Here is a 19,386-nt window from a genome sequence, read left to right as displayed (position 1 = left end):
AATTTTATTGAGAAATAACATACACTACAGAAGGTTTTAAACTAACGCTTTATCTTTTTTTAAACATGTACAAAAGTTTAATTTCTATTGAACTAATCCTGTGACGAACAGTGATCGCCATGTCACAAAATATTTAATAATTTCCAATCGATAGCAAACACATAAAACATAAAGTTTATTTCTATCTTAACAATTGATTGTCTAGAACTTGTAATTATATAATTGGCAAACGTATTCATTTCTTTCGTAAATAATAAATATTAATGTATCATCGCGGTCTTCAGCTTATAAAGTATTAAAAGTGCGCCGCTATTATCCTCAGTTGATTATCCGTTAATATCATAAGAAAAAACTTTACAAGTGTATAGTAAGTTATAAAAACGTTCATGTCTGATCTAATAAGACAAGAAATGAAAAATATTGCATCGCAATATATCTTAAATTTGCCGAATATTTGCCTAGAAAGTTTTTTTGTATTGCTTTATTGTGTATGCGTTTACTTTGATATAAAAAATGACGTAATTGTATTTTTAATAGGGTTCTATATACTCGCAATTATTTAACTGCAAACACATCCACTACTTTCGTAAATAAATATTAAATCATATATCATCGTGATCTTCAACCATGTTTTGTCAGTAAGAAAGATATATAGCCACACGATGTTTTCAATATCTAAAAATAATTATCTTTATTTAGAGAAATTACTTAGAGAAAGTTAAAGAAAATTTTTATATTTAAAGATATCAAAAGATGTTGGATAAAATGCCTTAAAAAATATTTCGTCAATTACTTTGACTTTCATGTATATACATATATTATAGAGATCAGAATATTAATGTTTATCGTTTATATTTGAGATTCAATTAATAAATAAAATTTTCATTAAAAAGTTACACAATTATATGTATATATAATTATACGTGCAATATACACAAATAAGTTGCATTATATAAGTTGATGTTCTCTGCAAAAGTTTAAAATTAAAATATGAAAATTCTAAGTAATCTTACGCTGCAAAAAGTAGCCATTGTTAATGGAATAATCTTTCCTGCAGAGATGGGAAAAGGATGGTTGGCTCGTATCATTAATAAGATAAGATTTCTCGCCTTTCTAGATTCCAATTTGTACCATTCAAGATTGCACATAGCACGATGTACTGCATTGCACTTGATAAATACATGTGTCAGAACATATTAATGTCTATATCATTTCAAAGTAGATGACTTCTATTAAGAAACATTAAAAAGGATTTGTTGATTTTAATTAGAAAAGAATTTAGAACAGCAAGTTCATGTAATTGTAACAAATTCACATTTTAATTAATGTTGTTACAGAAATTATTTTTTATTAAACGTATATAAAACAAATGTTCAGTATTTTTCTTATAATAATATGATATCAAATTTTATAACAAATGGCAACATAACTATAACGAGTAAAATGGTTTCAGTAATTTCTAAAAATATTCTAATATATGGACATTATTTTTCCATCATGACTAAAACATTAAATTTATAATACATATTTAGAAATTTTATTATGTAACTTACTTGTTCCATTACTAGTTCTCCCGCACCACAATAGAAAAAAGTATTCATCAATAGAATAATAATAAAAAATATTGAGTGAAATATTTGTATAATAATAGCTTCATTAATTTTTCTCTCATTAAGTATCTAGAATGTATAAATTATAAGAAAATGAAGAAGCGTACATATGCATTAAAATATTTTCTCACATATTTGTTTTACTTACAATAGTAAATAGAAAGCCGCTTAAACAAAATACAATAGCAAAATGAAATATCATTATTAACATCATTAAACAGTATGTATTTTCGATATAGTTGGCAAATCTGCAGAAAAAATATTTAAAAAGTTGATGTATTAACAAATTTTTAAAATTTAGATTCTTTCTGTAGTAATAAATGTTTCAATAACATTGCTAAAGTTATTTTGTGCAAAATTTCATTATTATAATTATTATAATTTCATTATTATCAAGTTCTTACTTGATAAGGCGTAAATGGAACACTACGATGTCATTTAAACTTTTGTTGAAATTTTTGCATGAGACCAAACTAATTAGTCGATACCTAAAATTCTCTAGCTGGCCGCAAATATGAAGAATAATTAGTAATAAAAAGATATCTACAGCCATATAAGTGGTACTCGATAACAACATTGTTAAAACATGAAAGAAAAATGTCAACTCAAACTGCGGGCTCTTATCAGTATCGTAAAAATGATACGTCTCCAGTGGTAAGGGTTTGCTCTGCTTCGTGAAATTCCCTATGTGCAATACTTGAATGCCAAAACAAGTAGGCACAATTATTATGAGAAGTATGATTAGGATAAGAGCATATCCAATGATCATGATTAATCGAGCAGTTCGTGCTCGCCTTATCATCACAGCTCTCTCTGCATCCGATTTGAATGCCATCCAATCTTCCGCCATCATATTTACAATCGATAAAAGAACTTGAAAGTATACATAAAGCTCTATGTTAATATGTCAAAATATTAAACTACTTATATAAGCATTATTATAAAGATATTATATGATTATGTGAAGTATTTATGAGAGTGTGTTATTTGTGAATTCCCTAACTAAAAAAACTACAAATTTTTAAATTTATATTGATGTATATTGTTATATATTTCAATGTATATTGCTTTACAGAAATAATTGACAAATAATAATTCTTGATTTGTGACATTATTGCTATTCAGAATATGTTTGTAATAATAAATTAATTATAACATAACGATTAACGGAGTAATGAAATGAAATAAAATGTTGAAAATTTTAAATAATTCTGGACATACCTGTTCGTTTCCATCGCATAATGACATATTTCACTGATGCTATCAGCAGAGGTAACATAAGACGTAAATTGTCGATTACAAGTACCATATCGCCCCAAACTTTCATAATCGTACATATCGTCGGAACATTACAAACAAATATTAATAAAATTAAAATAATGCTTGCATGAAGTTCTGACCACAAACTTCTTACAGAAACCATAACATCTTTAGGCCACAAGCCCAACATTTCCAAACTTAAGCGATGTATTTCAACTGCCCACATGAAATCTAACAAAATTTTATATAAAACAAAGGATTTGCATAAAATAATTACAAATTAATATGTAGATTTAAAAGATTAATCGCAACAAATAGTAATAAAAATACGATGCAAAGAATAAATTCATAAAGCAAAATTATACTAACTTATTGAATAGACATGTAGAATACGAATAATAAGTAATAAAAATGTCATACACAATTAGTACCTCTATAACCGGAAGATTTCTTAATGTCCATGAGAACTAATGTGAAAAAGACTGTCACGTTCCTTCCACTATGTAGCGTAAAATAAACGCGCATGCTCTCCATAGAAGAGCTAAAACCCAGCAGTTTCGTCAAATGCTGCATTAAATATTAAAAATGCTATCCCTAGTCGATTACGACTGTTCATATCGCCAAGAAACCTTACACGTGAACAATAAGTTTATGTCTAGTCTAGTAAGACGAGAGGTAGAAAATATTTCATCGCGGTATATTATAAGTTTGTCGAACTTGCCTGGAAATTTTTTTCGTACTTTGCGTTGTTTCATTATGTATGCGCTTACTCCAGAAATAAGAAATAACGTCATTTCTCACTTTTAATAGGATTCTATACATCAGACTCCAGAATACATAAATATTGTAACCATAAAGAAATAACAATTGCGTGGTGTATGGACTTTTCGAACATTTCTTCGCAAAGCTACATCTATCATAACACAGACAAATGCAATACTATATCTAGTGAGTAGACCAAAGTATGTATTTTACGATTATTTATTGTTCATGCAATTTTTCTGATAAAGTTACGATATTATAAAGAATATAAAACTTCAACTTTCTAAGATATGGTGGCTTTTATTCGGCAATATTCTCGTAACGAGATAACTAATGTGTTCTGTACCTTGAAAATAAGTCTCAACTTGAAATTGGAACAGATGAGATAAATTCTATCGTCGTAGTAATGTAGATATATTCATCTTACTATGATACTTTTGTAAAGCGCCAGTAACACAAAAATCGATAAAACATTATAACTGAATATAATATTATTAAGACATACAGTAAAGGCGATTTTAAATTATAGATTTGCATTCTTTCTTTGAATGTAACATACAAACGTAGATAAACAGAGATAATTAATAGACAATACAAAATTTTATTTCTACTAATGTTGACAATTACTAAATACAAGTGTTATTCATTCGTAATTATTTAACTAAAAAATCATCCATCTCTTTTATATAATAAAAAAAGTAATATTTATCGTGATCTTCAATCATGTTTTGTCATTAAAAACGATATATAGCCACACGATGTTTTTAACACCTAAAAATAATTATGTCTTTATTCAGAGACACTACGAGAAAAGCAAAAATTTTTTACAAAAATAATGTTGACTAAACTGTCTTAAGGAATATGTTGTCGATTACATCGACCTTTTTATGTATATCTACGTAAAGGTTAAAATACTGACTGACCATGATTTATTTAATTTATAAATATTCGTAAATACTTTTCAACAATTAATTATAAAAATGTATCGCATCATTATAACTTGCATTATAGTATGTTTACTTCAATGGGGAAATCATAATCAAATATAACGTATGCACGCGTCGGAGGATCTATACGTAGAATAAATATTATTCACTTAAAAGAGACAGAGAAAGAGAAAAGGGCGGAGAGAAAGAGAGAAAGAAAAGAAATTAATACATAAAGTTGCTAAATAAACTTACACTGCAAAACGTAGCCAGTGTTAAAGGAATAATTTTTCCTGCAGTGATACGAAAAGGATGCTGGGTTCGTATCATTAACAAAATAAGACTTCTTGCCTTTCTTGATTCCAATTTATACCATTCAAGATCGCATAGAGCACGATGTATTGCATTGCACTTAACAAATACATATGTAATAGTACATTAATTTCATGTCATTTGAATGAGAATTATTTCCAAAAATATTAGTAAGAATTAATTCGGACTTAATTGACTCCTATGTTTTATAAAAAATTAAAAAAAAAGAATAAATTTCCACATTAATTATTGTTAATATAGAAGAACAATCTTTTATTGAACGTATATATAAAAAAATAATTTATAATAGTTTTTCTTAACCAACAACAAATGGAAATGTATATAACAACGACAAAGAAAGATTTTTTATTAGGGTACCATGCTTAAAAATACACTAACGTATGAAAATTATACAGTTACAAAATGTGCAACATACTAAGCGTATACTACATTTGTATATACACAATGTCTGATTGGCGTAACACCTTTTGTGAGTAAGTTGAACGAATTAAACTGAATAGAAAAATCTATAATTATTTTGCAATTTTCGCAATAATTAATAAGAATTTAATTAAAATCTGCGAATAAGCATTCTCGTGACAAGAGACAAGTGACAGCATTGTACGCTGCTTGCGATGTTATATACACATACATATGCGCGCGCGAACATATATACATATTATTATTATAGGTATAACTTACTTGCTCCGTTACAAGCTCTCCTGCGCCACAATAAAGAAAAGTATTCATCAATAAGACAATAAGAAGAATTGTCGAAAAGTATACTTCTGTTACAACAACATCATCTGTTTTTTTGTTAATAAGAAACTGAAATGCATAACTTATAAAAACATAAGGAAACGTATGTGTATTAAAATATTTTGTCAAATTTTGAATGCTGGAACTTACAACAGCAAATAGAAAGCCGTTTAGGCAAAATACAACATCAAAATAAAGTATCATTATTAACATTATTAAGGAGTACATACTTTCAATATTTTCAGCAAATCTATAGAAATGAGAATATTTGAAAGAGTTGTCACGTTAAAGCTAAGAAAACGACACGTATAAAAATATACAAAATATACGTGAAACACTGGAAAAATTTTCGATGTATTTCTGCCAAAATCAGAGAAAAAAGTTTCTGTAAACATATATTTAAAAATGCTTTATTTATGAAGTACTTGTCCATACGCGCTTTTTACTAAAAAATTAATGTTTTAAATACTCATTTTATTAACATTGAAAACTTTAATATTTAAAAAAGTATGTAATTTTTTGAAAAAAAAAAGATTATATCCGTTATTTTAAAATTACTAGTAGATAATTAAATATTGGAAATATTTTTTATGTTATAATCTGTTTCTAGACATAAATACTAAATTTTATTTTTGTAGCTGAAACCGATTGTAAAATATTAATTTCTTTTGTAGAAAATATATATTGATAATTATTTCATAAAACAAAACATTTTCAGACATATGTTTAGATATAAAAACTTTTGTTCCTCATTCTTATATCAGCAATACTAACAAAATTTTTTCCCATATTTCAAGTACGTACGGCCACTATGAATATAAAGTATAAACACGAAATATCATCGATTCAAAATATCATTCGCTATTGTATAAAGAAAATAATATAACGTTTAGAGTTTTAATCTTCATGTAGAAGAATATTTTTTCGCATTCTTGTATAAATCTATTTTGTGTTAATTTCTTTATTGTCGCAATGAAAATTTATACCTGATTAATCGTAGATGAGTCATTAAGACGTTATTTAGAACTTTGTTGAAATTTTTGCACAAAACTAAACTAACTAATCGGCATCTGAAGATTTCTAACTGGCCGCAAATGTGAAGAATTATTAGCACCAAAAAAATATCTATAGACATGTAAATGGTAGCTGCTAATAAAGTTGATATAATATGAATGATAAATGTCAATTCATATTGTGGACTCTTATCTGTATTATAGAAGTGAAACGTTTCCAGCGGTAACAGCTTACTCCGATTCATGAAATTCGTTGTGCACAGTATTGGAATGCCAAAATAAGGAGGAATGGTTACGGTGACAAATCCTATTACCACAAAAACGTATCCAATTATCATGATTAATCGAGCACTTCGTGCTCGTCTTATCATTACGTTCCTTTCTGTAAAGTGTTTGAATGCCATCCAGTCTTCCGCCATCATATTTACAATCGCGAACAAAACTTGAAAATATAAATAAACCCAAAGAAAATATAAATATTGTTAAGATTTTATAATGTCGAACAAATTATAAGTATATATGTTGTTATTTTTGGACTTTTGAACTAAAATGAAAATCATATACATACTACAATTTATTTCGACATGCTGCTGCTACAAATGTAAATCACATACATATAATTTCCAGTTTTTGATATTAGAATTAGCAATATACATGTCATAATAAATCAATTATATGCTGATTTAATAAAGTAATGAAATATAATGCTAAGGATTTTGTTTTAAATAATTTTGCACGTACCTGTTCTTTTCCATCGCATAATTACATATTTCGCTAATACTGTCACCAGGGGTAACGTGATATGTAAACTGTCTATTACGAGTATCATATTGCCCCAAACGTGGATAACCATACTTATCATCGGAATAAAAATAAATATTAATAAAATTAAAACAATACCGACCCGAATTTCTGGCCACAGGCATTTCTTAGCGAATTTTTCGGTTTTCGGCCACAAGCCAATCACTTCCAAGCTTAAACGATGAAGTTCAACTGCCCACACAAAATCTGACAAATTTATATATAACATAAGATATTTTTATACAAGATAAGATTTGAAAAAGATTAACTAAACTAATTCATTTATTAGACAGAAAAGTCATAATTGGAAATTAATACCTCGGTAACCTGTAGATTCTGTAATGTCCATATCAAAAACTGACGTGAAAAGAATCGTTCTATTCTTCCCAACATGTAGTGTAAAATAAAGCGGATGTTCCCTATAGAAGAGCAAAAACCTGGCAGTCACGTCAAATTGCTGCATTAAATATTAAAAATGCTACCCCCAGTTTATTACGACCGTTATATCGTCAAGAAACTTTACAGACGTGCAATGAGTCATAAAAACGTTTATTTCTGATCTAACAAGACGAGAGATAGAAAATATTGCATCGCGGTATAAGTTTGTCGAACTTGTCTAAGAAGTTTTTTCGTACTTTACGTTGCTTCATTATGCATGCGTTTACTCCGAAATGAGAGATAACGTTATTTCACTATTAATGGAGTTCTATACATCGAACCCAAAAATACAGAAATATTATAGTCAAAAAGAAATAACAATTGCGTGGTGTACGGACTTTTCGAATATTTCTTCTCAAGATACATCTATCGTAACACGAATGAATGTAATATTATGTCTAGTAAGCAGACCAAAATAAGTATTTTACGATTATTTATTGTTCATACAATTCCTTTAATAAAATTACGGTATCTTAAAGAATATAAAACTTCAACTTTCTAAGATATGGTGGCTTTTATTCGGCAATATTCTCGCAATGAGATACCAATGTGTTCTGTTCTTTAAAAATAAGCCACTTGAAACTCTTCCTGATATTGGAACATATGAAATAAATCCTATCGTCGTAGTAAGGTAGACGTAATCGTATCATCTAATCATATTAATTTAATAAAGTAACACTAACATTGATAACCTTATTAATATAATATAATAATATTATTGAGTGTCATATAGTAAAGGCAATTTATAACTATAGACTTGTCTTCTGTTTGAACGTAATATGTTATACAAACGAGTCTCCATTAAAGTATTCTAGTGACGGACAATGAAAATATTGTCATGTTACAGAAACGCAATAATATAGTTTATGATAAACAAAGAATGTTAATCTACAAAACAAAATTTTATTTTTACTGGTTCTAACAATTACTGTATACAATTGTCATTTGTAATTATTTAACTAAAAATGTATCCACACATTTCTTTCATGTAATAAAATGTAGTAATATTTATCTTCAACCGTGTTTTGTCATTAAAAATGATATATAGCCACACGATGTTTTTAATACCTAAAAAAATTATATCTTTATTAATAGAAATAATTATATCTTTATTTAGAGACATTACGAAAACGAAAAGAAAATTTTTACAAAAATAATGTGGGCTTTAAAGTGCCTTAAGGAAAACGTTGTTGACCTTTATTACATCTGTCGTAAAGATTAAGATACTGACTGACCATAATTCTTTAATTTGTAGATATTTATCAACATTTTCGAGCAATTAATTAAAAATCATATCATTAGGAACTTGCATTATAATATGATTACTTCAGTGGAGAAGTCATTAATGGCTTTGATGTTATTAACGATCTTTCCACTAAAGTAAACATATGTCGTTTATATTTGCAGTTCAATTATTAAATAACATTTTCCTTAAAATAATTATACTTGTTCGCGGGCAATTACATACGCACGCACGCATGATGTACGCATATTACGACATTACGTACGCGGGGGAAAAATAAATAAAATAAATTTGATTCACTTAAAAGAGAGAGAGAGAAAGAGAGAAAGAGAGAAAGAGAGAAAGAGAGAAAGAGAGAGAGAAAGAGAGAGAGAGAGAGAGAGAGAGAGAGAGAGAGAGAGAGAGAGAGAGAGAGAGAGAGAGAGAGAGAGAGAGAGAGAGAGAGAGAGAGAGAGAGAGAGAGAGAGAGAGAGAGAGAGAAGGGAAAAGAAATTAATACATAAAGATGCGAAATAAACTTACACTGCAAAACGTAGCCAGTGTTAATGGAATAATTTTCCCTGCAGTGATACGAAAAGGATAGTGGGTTCGTATCATTAACAAAATAAGATTTCTCGCCTTTCTTGATTCCAATTTATACCACTCAAGATCGCACAGAGCACGATGTACTGCATTGCTCTTAACAAATACATAGAAGTACATTAATGTCATGTCATTTAAACGAGGATCATAACGAGGATCCAAAAATATATCTAAGAATTAAGTCGAACTTGACTGATTTATATGTTTGATCAGAAGAAAAATTTTAAACAAGAAACTCATTTAACTTAATACTGAATTTGTATTTTAATTAATGTTAATAGAGGGATGTTCTTTTATTAAACGTATATGTACATAAAACAATAATTTTTAATAGTTTTTCTTACCCGACAATAGCCAACATATGTAACAATAACGAGGAAAGATTTTTTATTATATAGTAATGTTAAAAATATACTGACGTATTAAAATTATACAGCTACAAGTTATATAACACATTAAGTGTATATTACGTTTGTACATACAAGGTGTCTAATAGACGTAATACTTTTCGTGAACAGATAAAGCAGATTAAATTGAATAGAAAAATTCAATATTATATTGTGTCTTTTACACAATTAATAAGAATTTAATTAAAATTTGCAAATCAAGCGAATAAACATTCGCTCGACAAAGAATAACATTGTACGCTGTTTATGGTTATTGTTTACAAATACGCGCGCTTGCGCCCACAACAAACATATATATAGTCTAAGAGCTGGCTACATAAAAATGCAAGGTATAAGGTACATGAAATATTTATAGCTAGTGAGGTTCCATTAGCACTCCCGAACACTGAGTGACCAGTCTGCCTGCGCGCTTAGGAAGATTAAGGCGGGGGTGGACGGTCAAAAATGACAAATTTTACAAGGAAAAAAATGATAAAGCTCAGGGATAAAAATTATAGGAATGTTAAGTATTTGTTGCTACGAAACGCGGAAAATTATTGGCAGACGATTTCGTGGAAGAGAAAGGGCCGGCAGACTGCAACAAAGCGGCGTTGACTTTTGTGAAAAAAAAAATGATAAGCTTCATGATTAAAAATTATTGGTAATAATTACTAAACTGTTAACGAAGCTATGTGCTAAATGGCAGACGAAAAAACTGAAGACAACATGGAGGCAGACTGTGATGAAGAGCGCGGTCTCGATCGCGCTTAAGGTGATGCTGGAGCCGTCTGTATAACCGACAAAATTACCATTTTCTATGTTATCGACCTATATCTGTCATTGTATAGATTCAATATAATAAATAAATTAATCATTTTATTTTTAACAATAAAAGAATAAATACAAACTGAATCCATTAATGAAAAAAAGAAACACGTAATATATTCATATAAATAACAAAATAACATATCATAGTAGCGTATCGTACGAAACTACCTCATTAAGCGCGATCGAGACCGCGCTCTTCATCACAGTCTGCCCCGATGTTGTCTTCAGTTTTTTCGTCTGCCATTTAGCACATAGCTTCGTTAACAGTTTAGTAATTATTACCAATAATTTTTAATCATAAGGCTTATCATTTTTTTTACAAAAGTTAACGCCGCTTTGTTGCAGTCTGCCGGCGCTTTCTCTTCCACGAAATCGTCTGCCAATAATTTTCCGCGTTTCGTAGCAACAAATACTTAACATTCCTATAATTTTTATCCCTGAGCTTTATCATTTTTTTCCTTGTAAAATTTGTCATTTTTGACCGTCCACCCCCGCCTTAAATCTTCCTAAGCGCGCAGGCAGACTGGTCACTCAGTGTTCGGGAGTGCTAATGGAACCTCTCTAGCTATAAATATTTCATGTACCTTATACCTTGCATTTTTATGTAGCCAGCTCTCCGTCTAATACATATTATATAACTTACTTGCTCCGTTATAAGCTCTCCTGCGCCATAATAAAGAAAAGTATTCATCAATAAAGAAATAAGAAAAATTATTGTAAAGTATATTTCTGTAACAGCAACTGTATCTGTATTTTTGTTAATAAGTAACTGAAATGCATAACTTATAAAAGTATAAAGGAACGTATAAATGTATTAAAATATTTCTTCGTATTTAGAATTCTGTAACTTACAGTAAATAGAAAGCCGTTTAGGCAAAATGTAATAGCAAAGCAAAGTACCGTTATTAACATTATTAAGGAGTACATATTTTCAATATTTTCAGCAAATCTATAGAAATAAGGACATTTGAAAGGGTTGTTATGTGTTAAAACTAAGGAAACAACATACATATAAAAATATACAGGATATACATTAAACACGGGAAAATCTTCGATAGTTCTAGATAAAAATTTAAATAGATATTTCTGACATCAAAATCAGAAAGAGAGTTTCGATACATGGTTGAATATGCTTTATGAAATAGGTCCTTAAAAAAAACTAATGTTAATAGAAATTTTGTTTTTTATTTTGATATCAAAAATATTTACGAAATTATCTCCCATATTTCAGATACATGTATCTAAAGCTTAAACATAAAACGTCACCGATTCAGTATCATTCACTATGGTAAATAAAATAATATAACGCCTAAAATTTGAAATCTTTATATAAACGAAATTTTTTTTAATGGTACTTCTAATGCTGTTTTGTTAAACTTTTTATTGTTACAATAAAAATTCATACCTGATGAGTCGTATGTGGTTTGCTATGATGTTATTCAGAACTTTGTTGAAATTTTTGCACAAAACTAAGCTAACTAATCGGCATCTGAAGATTTCTAATTGGCCGCAAATGTGAAAAATTATTAGCACCAAAAAAATATCTATAGATATGTAAACAATAGATGCTAAAAAACTTGATATAATCTGAATGAAAAATGTCAATTCATATTGCGGACTCTTATCTGTATCATAGAAGTGATACGTCTCGAACGGTAACAATTTGCTCCGATTCATAAAATTTGTTGTATATAATATTTGAATGCCAAAATAAGGCGGAATGGATACGATGAGAAATCCTATTGCAACGAAAATGTATCCAGTTAACGTAATTAATCGAGCACTTTGTGCTTGTCTTATCATCACAGTTCTCTCTGTAAAGTGCTTGAATTCCATCCAGTCTTCCGCTATCATATTTACAATCGCGAAGAGAACTTAAAAATATATAAATAAATACAAATAAAACATAAATATTAAAATGTTGTAATATTAAACAATTTATAAGTATATGTTGTTAGTTTTGAGCATTCAAACTCGAAAGGAAATAACATACATTCTATAATAGGACGCATAGTTTTGCAATACGGAACAAACTCAAAACCTTACTATTCCGCTAAGGTAAATTTCACGATACATTAGAAATAAAATTCGGTGTCAATGTTATCTCAAGTACAATGACTGACCCATGATCTTCCTCACAATTCTATGCGTTATATGAAGTTTTATAAAATTTCTTGTCCTGTCTATAGGATTACTTTGCGATGCAGAACTAAAAATCACAAAAACTGCGCTTGATTCCTTATTGCATAACTGCATCCACTTTATTTCGACATACTGCTATTATACAAGTGTAAATCACATACATATAATATCTGGTTTTTGATATTAAAATCAGCAATATATAAGTCACGATAAATCATATTCGTGATGCTGATTTTAATGAAGTAACGATATCTAATGCTATGGATTTGGTTTAAAATAATTATACACATACCTGTTCTTTTCCATCGCACAATAACATATTTCACAAATATTGCCGTCATTGGTAATGCGATATGTAAACTGTCTATTACGAGTACCATATTACCCCAAACATGCATAAACGTACATATCGTCGGAAGAAAAATAATTATTAATAAACTTAAGATAATACCGACTCGTATTTCTGGCCTCTGGTATTTCTTAGTAAATTTTTCGGTTTTCGGCCACAAACCAACTACTTCGAAGCTTAAACGATGAAGTTCAACTGCCCATATAAAATCTATAGATTATATAAGATATTTTTATACAAGACAAGATTTTTTAATATAAAAAACTTAATTGATCTAATTAATCATTAAACATGAAAAGCACACGTAATTAACTGAATGTATGTTATATGCAATTAATACCTTTGTAACCTGAAGATTCCGAAATGTCCATGTCATTAACTGACACAAGAAGAGTACTGCTTCGTTCTTTCAAGTGACCCTAAGGTAGAAGGTGATCGTCACGCATGCTTGTGAAGTAACTGCGAAAACTTAGTTGTTTTGCGAGAGATACATTAAATATTAAAAGTGGCATCCCTAGTTTGAAAACAGTTTTCCGTTTCACAAAAACTTCTCGAGCATGGTAACAAGTAGAAAATAAGAACGCGTTCGGCGCTAAACAGGGACATATGTTGTTTCCCAGTGTTTTACATGCTCGTGAAACCTATTACACCTAATACACGTTTTTTTCATCTTATAATGCTTTATTACATATGCATGCATTTTCGTATCGAAGGATAATGCATTTTTAATGAATCTGTGGAGAGAAAACGAAAGAAACAAAGAACTTTGTGTAAAGGGAAAGCGTTTTATGTGATAAAAAGTGTGTAAGATATCATATGAATTGACAACATATATGTAAGCTAAAAACATAAACTTCGAAAAATTTTAAAAATATGAAAAAATATATTTTTTGTAAATAATATATTTTTTATATACAACAGCTTGTCATATATATGAAAATATTGCAGTTTTGTCATATATATGAAAGATTGCAGTTTTTTCTCAATATATGAAAGATAAAAAATAAAATAATAAATAAAAGTGATGAATAAACACGAAGAAATATTTTAGTGCAAGGGAACATTCTCCAACAAAGAAAATACAAAAAATATAAAAATTGTACAATTTATTGAGCCAATATTGAAAAATAATAATACATTGACTACGGTTACTACTAATTGTAAGTTCAATCACATCGGTAGTGCTGAGCAAAAGTCATCGATTATAATAGAAAAATGCAAAATAAAAAGATTTAAAAATTATTAAAGCTTTAAATTATAATCTTTTATAACGTATCTGAAATGAATATACGTGTACAAATAATGTGCTGCTCAGCACTTTGTCAATGTCTATAATGATATTTGTATTGTTCTTATCATTTGTATTGTTCTTATCATTATGTTTATTATATATATAGATTATTAATGCAATTCAATGATGCACATTAATCACATCGTGCAAGCAAAACCGATATATAACCGCCTGATGTTTTCAGTAGCTAAAATAAATAAGCTGTTTTATAAAAATTGTATTATACAATTTAATATTTTTACAAAAAACTGTTATAAATATTAAATCGCAGTTCTTTTTATACAATAACTGACGTTTTAGTAAAACATCCTTATAATTAAGTGTTTGCTTACGCTGCAGAAGGAATTCATCGTTAGAGGAAAGATTTTTCCAACAGTTACGTTAAGTGGCTTGTTTGCGCGAGTCATCAACAGAATTAGATTTCTGGCTTGCTTCGGTTTTAATTCATACCAACGATATTCACACACAGCTTGATAGACACCTTCACACTATAATGCAATATAATTTTATTAAATATTGAAAAAACATCTCGTACAAGTTTATTAATCTTAAAAAATTAATTATGTATATACAATTTAACACACATTTTCAGAGTTATAATTTTAATTCTTTAATCTGTTTGCAAGTACTTAATTATAAAATTGCAATTTAGAACACAGACAGAACAAACTCAACAATCGTGGAAATTAGAACATTTATTTTTATATAGTAACTGCTTTTCAACTAGATTATATATGTATCGAATTTTTGCAGCAAGGCAGTATTTGTATAAATTTGATAAGACAGATTTAATAATGACAACATACTTGCGTTATTAGACATTCCCCAACCACACAATACAAACACATATGTGCGAAAATATTCACGAGAACTGTTACAAGGCTTGACAGTCTTAGAAAGGATAAATGACGTCCATCGGTAATAACCTAAATTATTAATTAATATAAGGAAAGTACTAGAAAAATATAAACTATCAAATAAATAAATAAATATAAATACTGCCAATATAAAAAAAATGTGTTCTTATTTGTGAAATAAATTTAAACGTTAAATCTTAAGATAATATTTAAGATATATAAAATTAAATTAAATTAAATTAACCTTAGAACATCACACCGCGTGTTTAGAACATCTACCTATTGGGTGTAGCCATACGTCTACTAAACGGCAGACGAAGCTGCGCAGCATGGAGAATAGAGAAAGAACAAAAGTTTATTTACCTTATCACTTCGATTCCCTAACTTTCACTATATTGTAGAAACAGCGGGCATCTTTAAAACAAACATGGGTGTGCTACACCCAGTGTACGGTGTACGTGGTGTTCTAGGGTTAAATACATATCTAATATTACATTTTGATCTAATAATGGCATATATGCATATTGAATATCAAAATGTTCCATAGACGGGTTTGTGAATATTAGTAATTCTCACTTCAGTTTCAACACTTCAAAGAGTAGTTTAAATATATAATAATGTCACATTATTAAATAAAATTCTAGCAAAACTAATAAATAAAAAATTTGTATTGTGAGACTGCAAAAAAAATCGATTTATTAACTTACGGTAACTAAGGAAAATCCGTATACACTAAATAATGTACCGAAGTAGAGAAATAATCCAAGAAGCATCAAAGTAAATGTATTTTCAATGATTCTAACACATCTATAATAATAACAAAATTTTTAATTAAATATTAAAAATTGTACAAAATAAAAAATTGTATTTTAATAATTCTATCTATTAATTAAGCCTAAGAAATAATAAGTGCAAATTTAGATGTTTCGAAAGTATTATAATTTTTCTATTAGAATTATATATACAGATATATATTTACTAATTGTGCTGTATTAGAAATAATAGTAACTTTATTAGAAATAATTAGCATTGTTATATAAAATAATAAGTGTTTATCAAAATAGTGAATGCGTATTATGTACGAAACCTGATAAGGCGTACATGATCCATTACAGCGTCCGCTAAGACATGATCAAAATTTGGATTTTTTTCAGAACTCGTCATTAACCGCCCCTTAAGATTCTCCAATTGACCGCAGACATGGAAAACCAACAATCCAAACATACTGTCAATCGCGGTGTAACCCATAGCAGATACCATGAGAGTAACACATTGTGCGGCGAACGTGAGCTCGAAGTACGGACTCGTATCTGTGTCGTAGAAGTAATATGTCTGCAGGGGCAATGGTTTGCCCGGATCGGTCACATTAGTTATGTACCGCACCGTAATCCCGAAGCACGGAAGAATAAACAATAAGATAAACGACCCGAACATTATGACGAATCCGCAGATTATGATCATGCGAGGAATCCGCGCGCATCTTATCATGATTTTCCGTTCTTCGTCGGAGTTCAGTTTCAGCCAATCTTTAGCGATCATATACAAGATCGGCGCAAGGGCTTAAAAGATAGATTATAAAACAAGAGAAATAAGTGGAAACGATTAATTATAATAAATATAACAACACAATGATTTTTCAACGATATATAAAAATTCTAGTTATAAAATAGACAGAATTTTAAAAAAATTATAAAGTAAGTATTATAAATTCTATAAAGTAATTAGAAAATTATTGTCATCAAATGTCTAGTGCATTGGTCTTAAAGTAATTTAGTAGAAATAATAACACACATTAAATCGTACAGTTTAAAATTATTTTTAGAACTTTAAAATACCTAACTTCTTATATGCATAAGCTTCGCAATAAATTCGCATGTTAGGATTATATTTATTTATTTAAATAGTTGTACTGCAATTGCTCGATTTTTTAAGAATTTATAATACTATTTTTAAAAACTTTTAATGTTATTTTATAAGTAACAGTATCTTATATATTTCAATATTATTTTTAAGGAACATCCACTTTTTAGTGCCAAATTTATACTACAAGGAAGATTTATTTACCAGCTTTTTTGCGCCACATAATGATGAGTTTCATTGTCATCGACACTAAAGGTAAAGTGAACTGTAAATTGTCCGTCATCGACATCAGATCGCCCCAAACTCTTATTAGAGAATGTATACAAGGAATTACGCAGACACAGGTTACCATAATTATCAATAGAAACACTCGTATGTTAGCTATTAATTTCTCTCGCGCTGTTTCTTCCATTTTCGGCCAAAGACCGATGAATTCCAAGCTATAGCGATTCAATTCTATCGCCCATTCAAAGTCTAGTTACCAAAGTGTAAACTCGTTAATCAACCGTTTCGGAATTATTTCTATGATTTCAGAAATAATGGAATAGTATATCTAATGGTGCTTGTGTGTGTGTGTGTGTGTGTGTGTGTCCACCTGCGAGTAAAAACTCTCGATAGTAGCTCTCGAGAGTGATTCTCGCACATGGACATACTCCTGAGAGTACCTAAAGGTACTCTCCATTTACGAAAATCACTCTCGTAAGCTCTCGTAGAGCTACTCTCGAGAGTTTTTACTCGCAGGTGGACAAGCACCATTAAGTTGGAAAAATACTTCAAAATTAGTATCTTTTATCATATGCACACACAATATACCATTTGGATTACTAATTATATCACTTTTTCTTCTTTTAATGTTTCAATTAAGACCATCAAGCAAATGTTTCCTAATGAGAATTAGAAACAATAACGAACCTGCGTATCCTGAATGTCTATAAATAACGTCCATATCTAAGGTCGACCACGTACTGTTTTCCTCCGTCAAAAAAAATATTTTTATCCCCCCACTAACCATCACACATACTCCGCGTGACATGACGTATTTATGTACTAAACATAGAGTCTATAGAATAATCGATGTGTCATAAATATTGCATTTTTCGATAAGAGTGGTGACTATATTTCACATGATCAACACACTACAACATACCCCCCGATGTTCGGTAAAAGAAAGTTGCTCCGTGAAGATATTGACTTCAAAGTTTTGCATGCCTGACGAAACGAAGATAACTGAGAAAAAAAAGAAAATAATATCGCTTTCGTGAATTGATATGCATTAATGCATTATTGATATATCCTGAGAGAAACTTTCTTTCATCGCAGCGTAACAATTCTTGAGGAGAGTTAGTCGCAACTGAGCAATATATGCAAAAATATCTCATTCTCTCTCTGCTGAGAAACAATATATTTTAAGTCTACTGAAAATAAAAATTTCATAATTTTTTATTAAAAACGTCGAGAACTAAAATTAAGTTTTTAATTTTAGTTTTACGTTTCTAGATCTAACTGAAGGTAAAAAATTATTCATAAAGAATGTAAGTTATGTAACCCTCTTGCTCTTACAAAATACTTACACGGAACAATTTTTTTTAATTTTTATCTGCTATTGAAAAATAATTCTGTTTCATTGTAATTCAATTATTTTATTTGTGACCCTACGCAATCCTACGCGTTTTAAATAAAATGTTTCAGTAAAAATGACATTGTGGTCATGCTACTTGAAATCGGGAGCCATTTTAATTAGCACGTGCTTAACTGACCAGAAATTAAAAAATTGTCCCAGTTCAACCGCACTACAATAGAGAAAAGTATCGAACAATAAGAAAATAATAATTATTGTTGCGAAAATTACTTGTGCGATAGCTCCATCTATTTTTCTGTCAGAAGTACTTGTAGTATATAAAATAAAAACTGATTGTGAGATAATGTATTCACCAAGAAATTAAATTAAATTTTAACTAAGTCCCTAC

General features: G+C 29.1%; 4 protein-coding genes across 4 annotated transcripts; all 4 read right to left on the bottom strand.

Moving 5' to 3' along the window:
* Window positions 1-256: 256 nt before the first annotated feature.
* On the bottom strand, window positions 257-3,335 carry LOC139781951 (odorant receptor 13a-like). The gene is made up of 7 exons (XM_071720829.1): window positions 3,302-3,335; window positions 2,832-3,101; window positions 2,015-2,483; window positions 1,759-1,858; window positions 1,554-1,679; window positions 1,014-1,169; window positions 257-675 (listed from the first exon to the last, which is right to left on the bottom strand). Exons 1-7 carry the CDS (start codon window positions 3,330-3,332, stop codon window positions 622-624), a joined length of 1,206 nt encoding a protein of 401 aa, XP_071576930.1. The 5' UTR covers window positions 3,333-3,335; the 3' UTR covers window positions 257-621.
* Window positions 3,336-4,308: 973 nt separating this feature from the next.
* On the bottom strand, window positions 4,309-7,810 carry LOC139781950 (odorant receptor 10-like). The gene is made up of 7 exons (XM_071720828.1): window positions 7,762-7,810; window positions 7,384-7,650; window positions 6,616-7,084; window positions 5,780-5,879; window positions 5,573-5,698; window positions 4,814-4,969; window positions 4,309-4,403 (listed from the first exon to the last, which is right to left on the bottom strand). The coding sequence occupies exons 1-7, from the start codon at window positions 7,790-7,792 to the stop codon at window positions 4,350-4,352; spliced, it is 1,203 nt and encodes a 400-aa protein (XP_071576929.1). The 5' UTR covers window positions 7,793-7,810; the 3' UTR covers window positions 4,309-4,349.
* Window positions 7,811-8,895: 1,085 nt separating this feature from the next.
* LOC139781949 (odorant receptor 10-like) lies at window positions 8,896-13,782 on the bottom strand. The gene is made up of 7 exons (XM_071720827.1): window positions 13,752-13,782; window positions 13,355-13,621; window positions 12,326-12,794; window positions 11,773-11,869; window positions 11,564-11,689; window positions 9,647-9,802; window positions 8,896-8,949 (listed from the first exon to the last, which is right to left on the bottom strand). The coding sequence occupies exons 1-7, from the start codon at window positions 13,780-13,782 to the stop codon at window positions 8,896-8,898; spliced, it is 1,200 nt and encodes a 399-aa protein (XP_071576928.1).
* A 920-nt stretch (window positions 13,783-14,702) lies between these two features.
* Window positions 14,703-18,365, bottom strand: LOC139781935 (odorant receptor 10-like). The gene is made up of 7 exons (XM_071720819.1): window positions 18,332-18,365; window positions 17,624-17,893; window positions 16,647-17,118; window positions 16,267-16,366; window positions 15,509-15,628; window positions 15,035-15,190; window positions 14,703-14,889 (listed from the first exon to the last, which is right to left on the bottom strand). The coding sequence occupies exons 1-7, from the start codon at window positions 18,363-18,365 to the stop codon at window positions 14,836-14,838; spliced, it is 1,206 nt and encodes a 401-aa protein (XP_071576920.1). The 3' UTR covers window positions 14,703-14,835.
* Between the last annotated feature and the right edge of the window lie 1,021 nt (window positions 18,366-19,386).

Source organism: Temnothorax nylanderi, unplaced genomic scaffold, assembly GCF_030848795.1.
Source record: "Temnothorax nylanderi isolate EJ_2023f unplaced genomic scaffold, tnyl_v1.0 TNYL_tig0376_pilon, whole genome shotgun sequence".
Lineage (NCBI taxonomy): Eukaryota > Metazoa > Arthropoda > Insecta > Hymenoptera > Formicidae > Temnothorax > Temnothorax nylanderi.
This window is presented reverse-complemented; position numbering and strand designations above follow the sequence as displayed.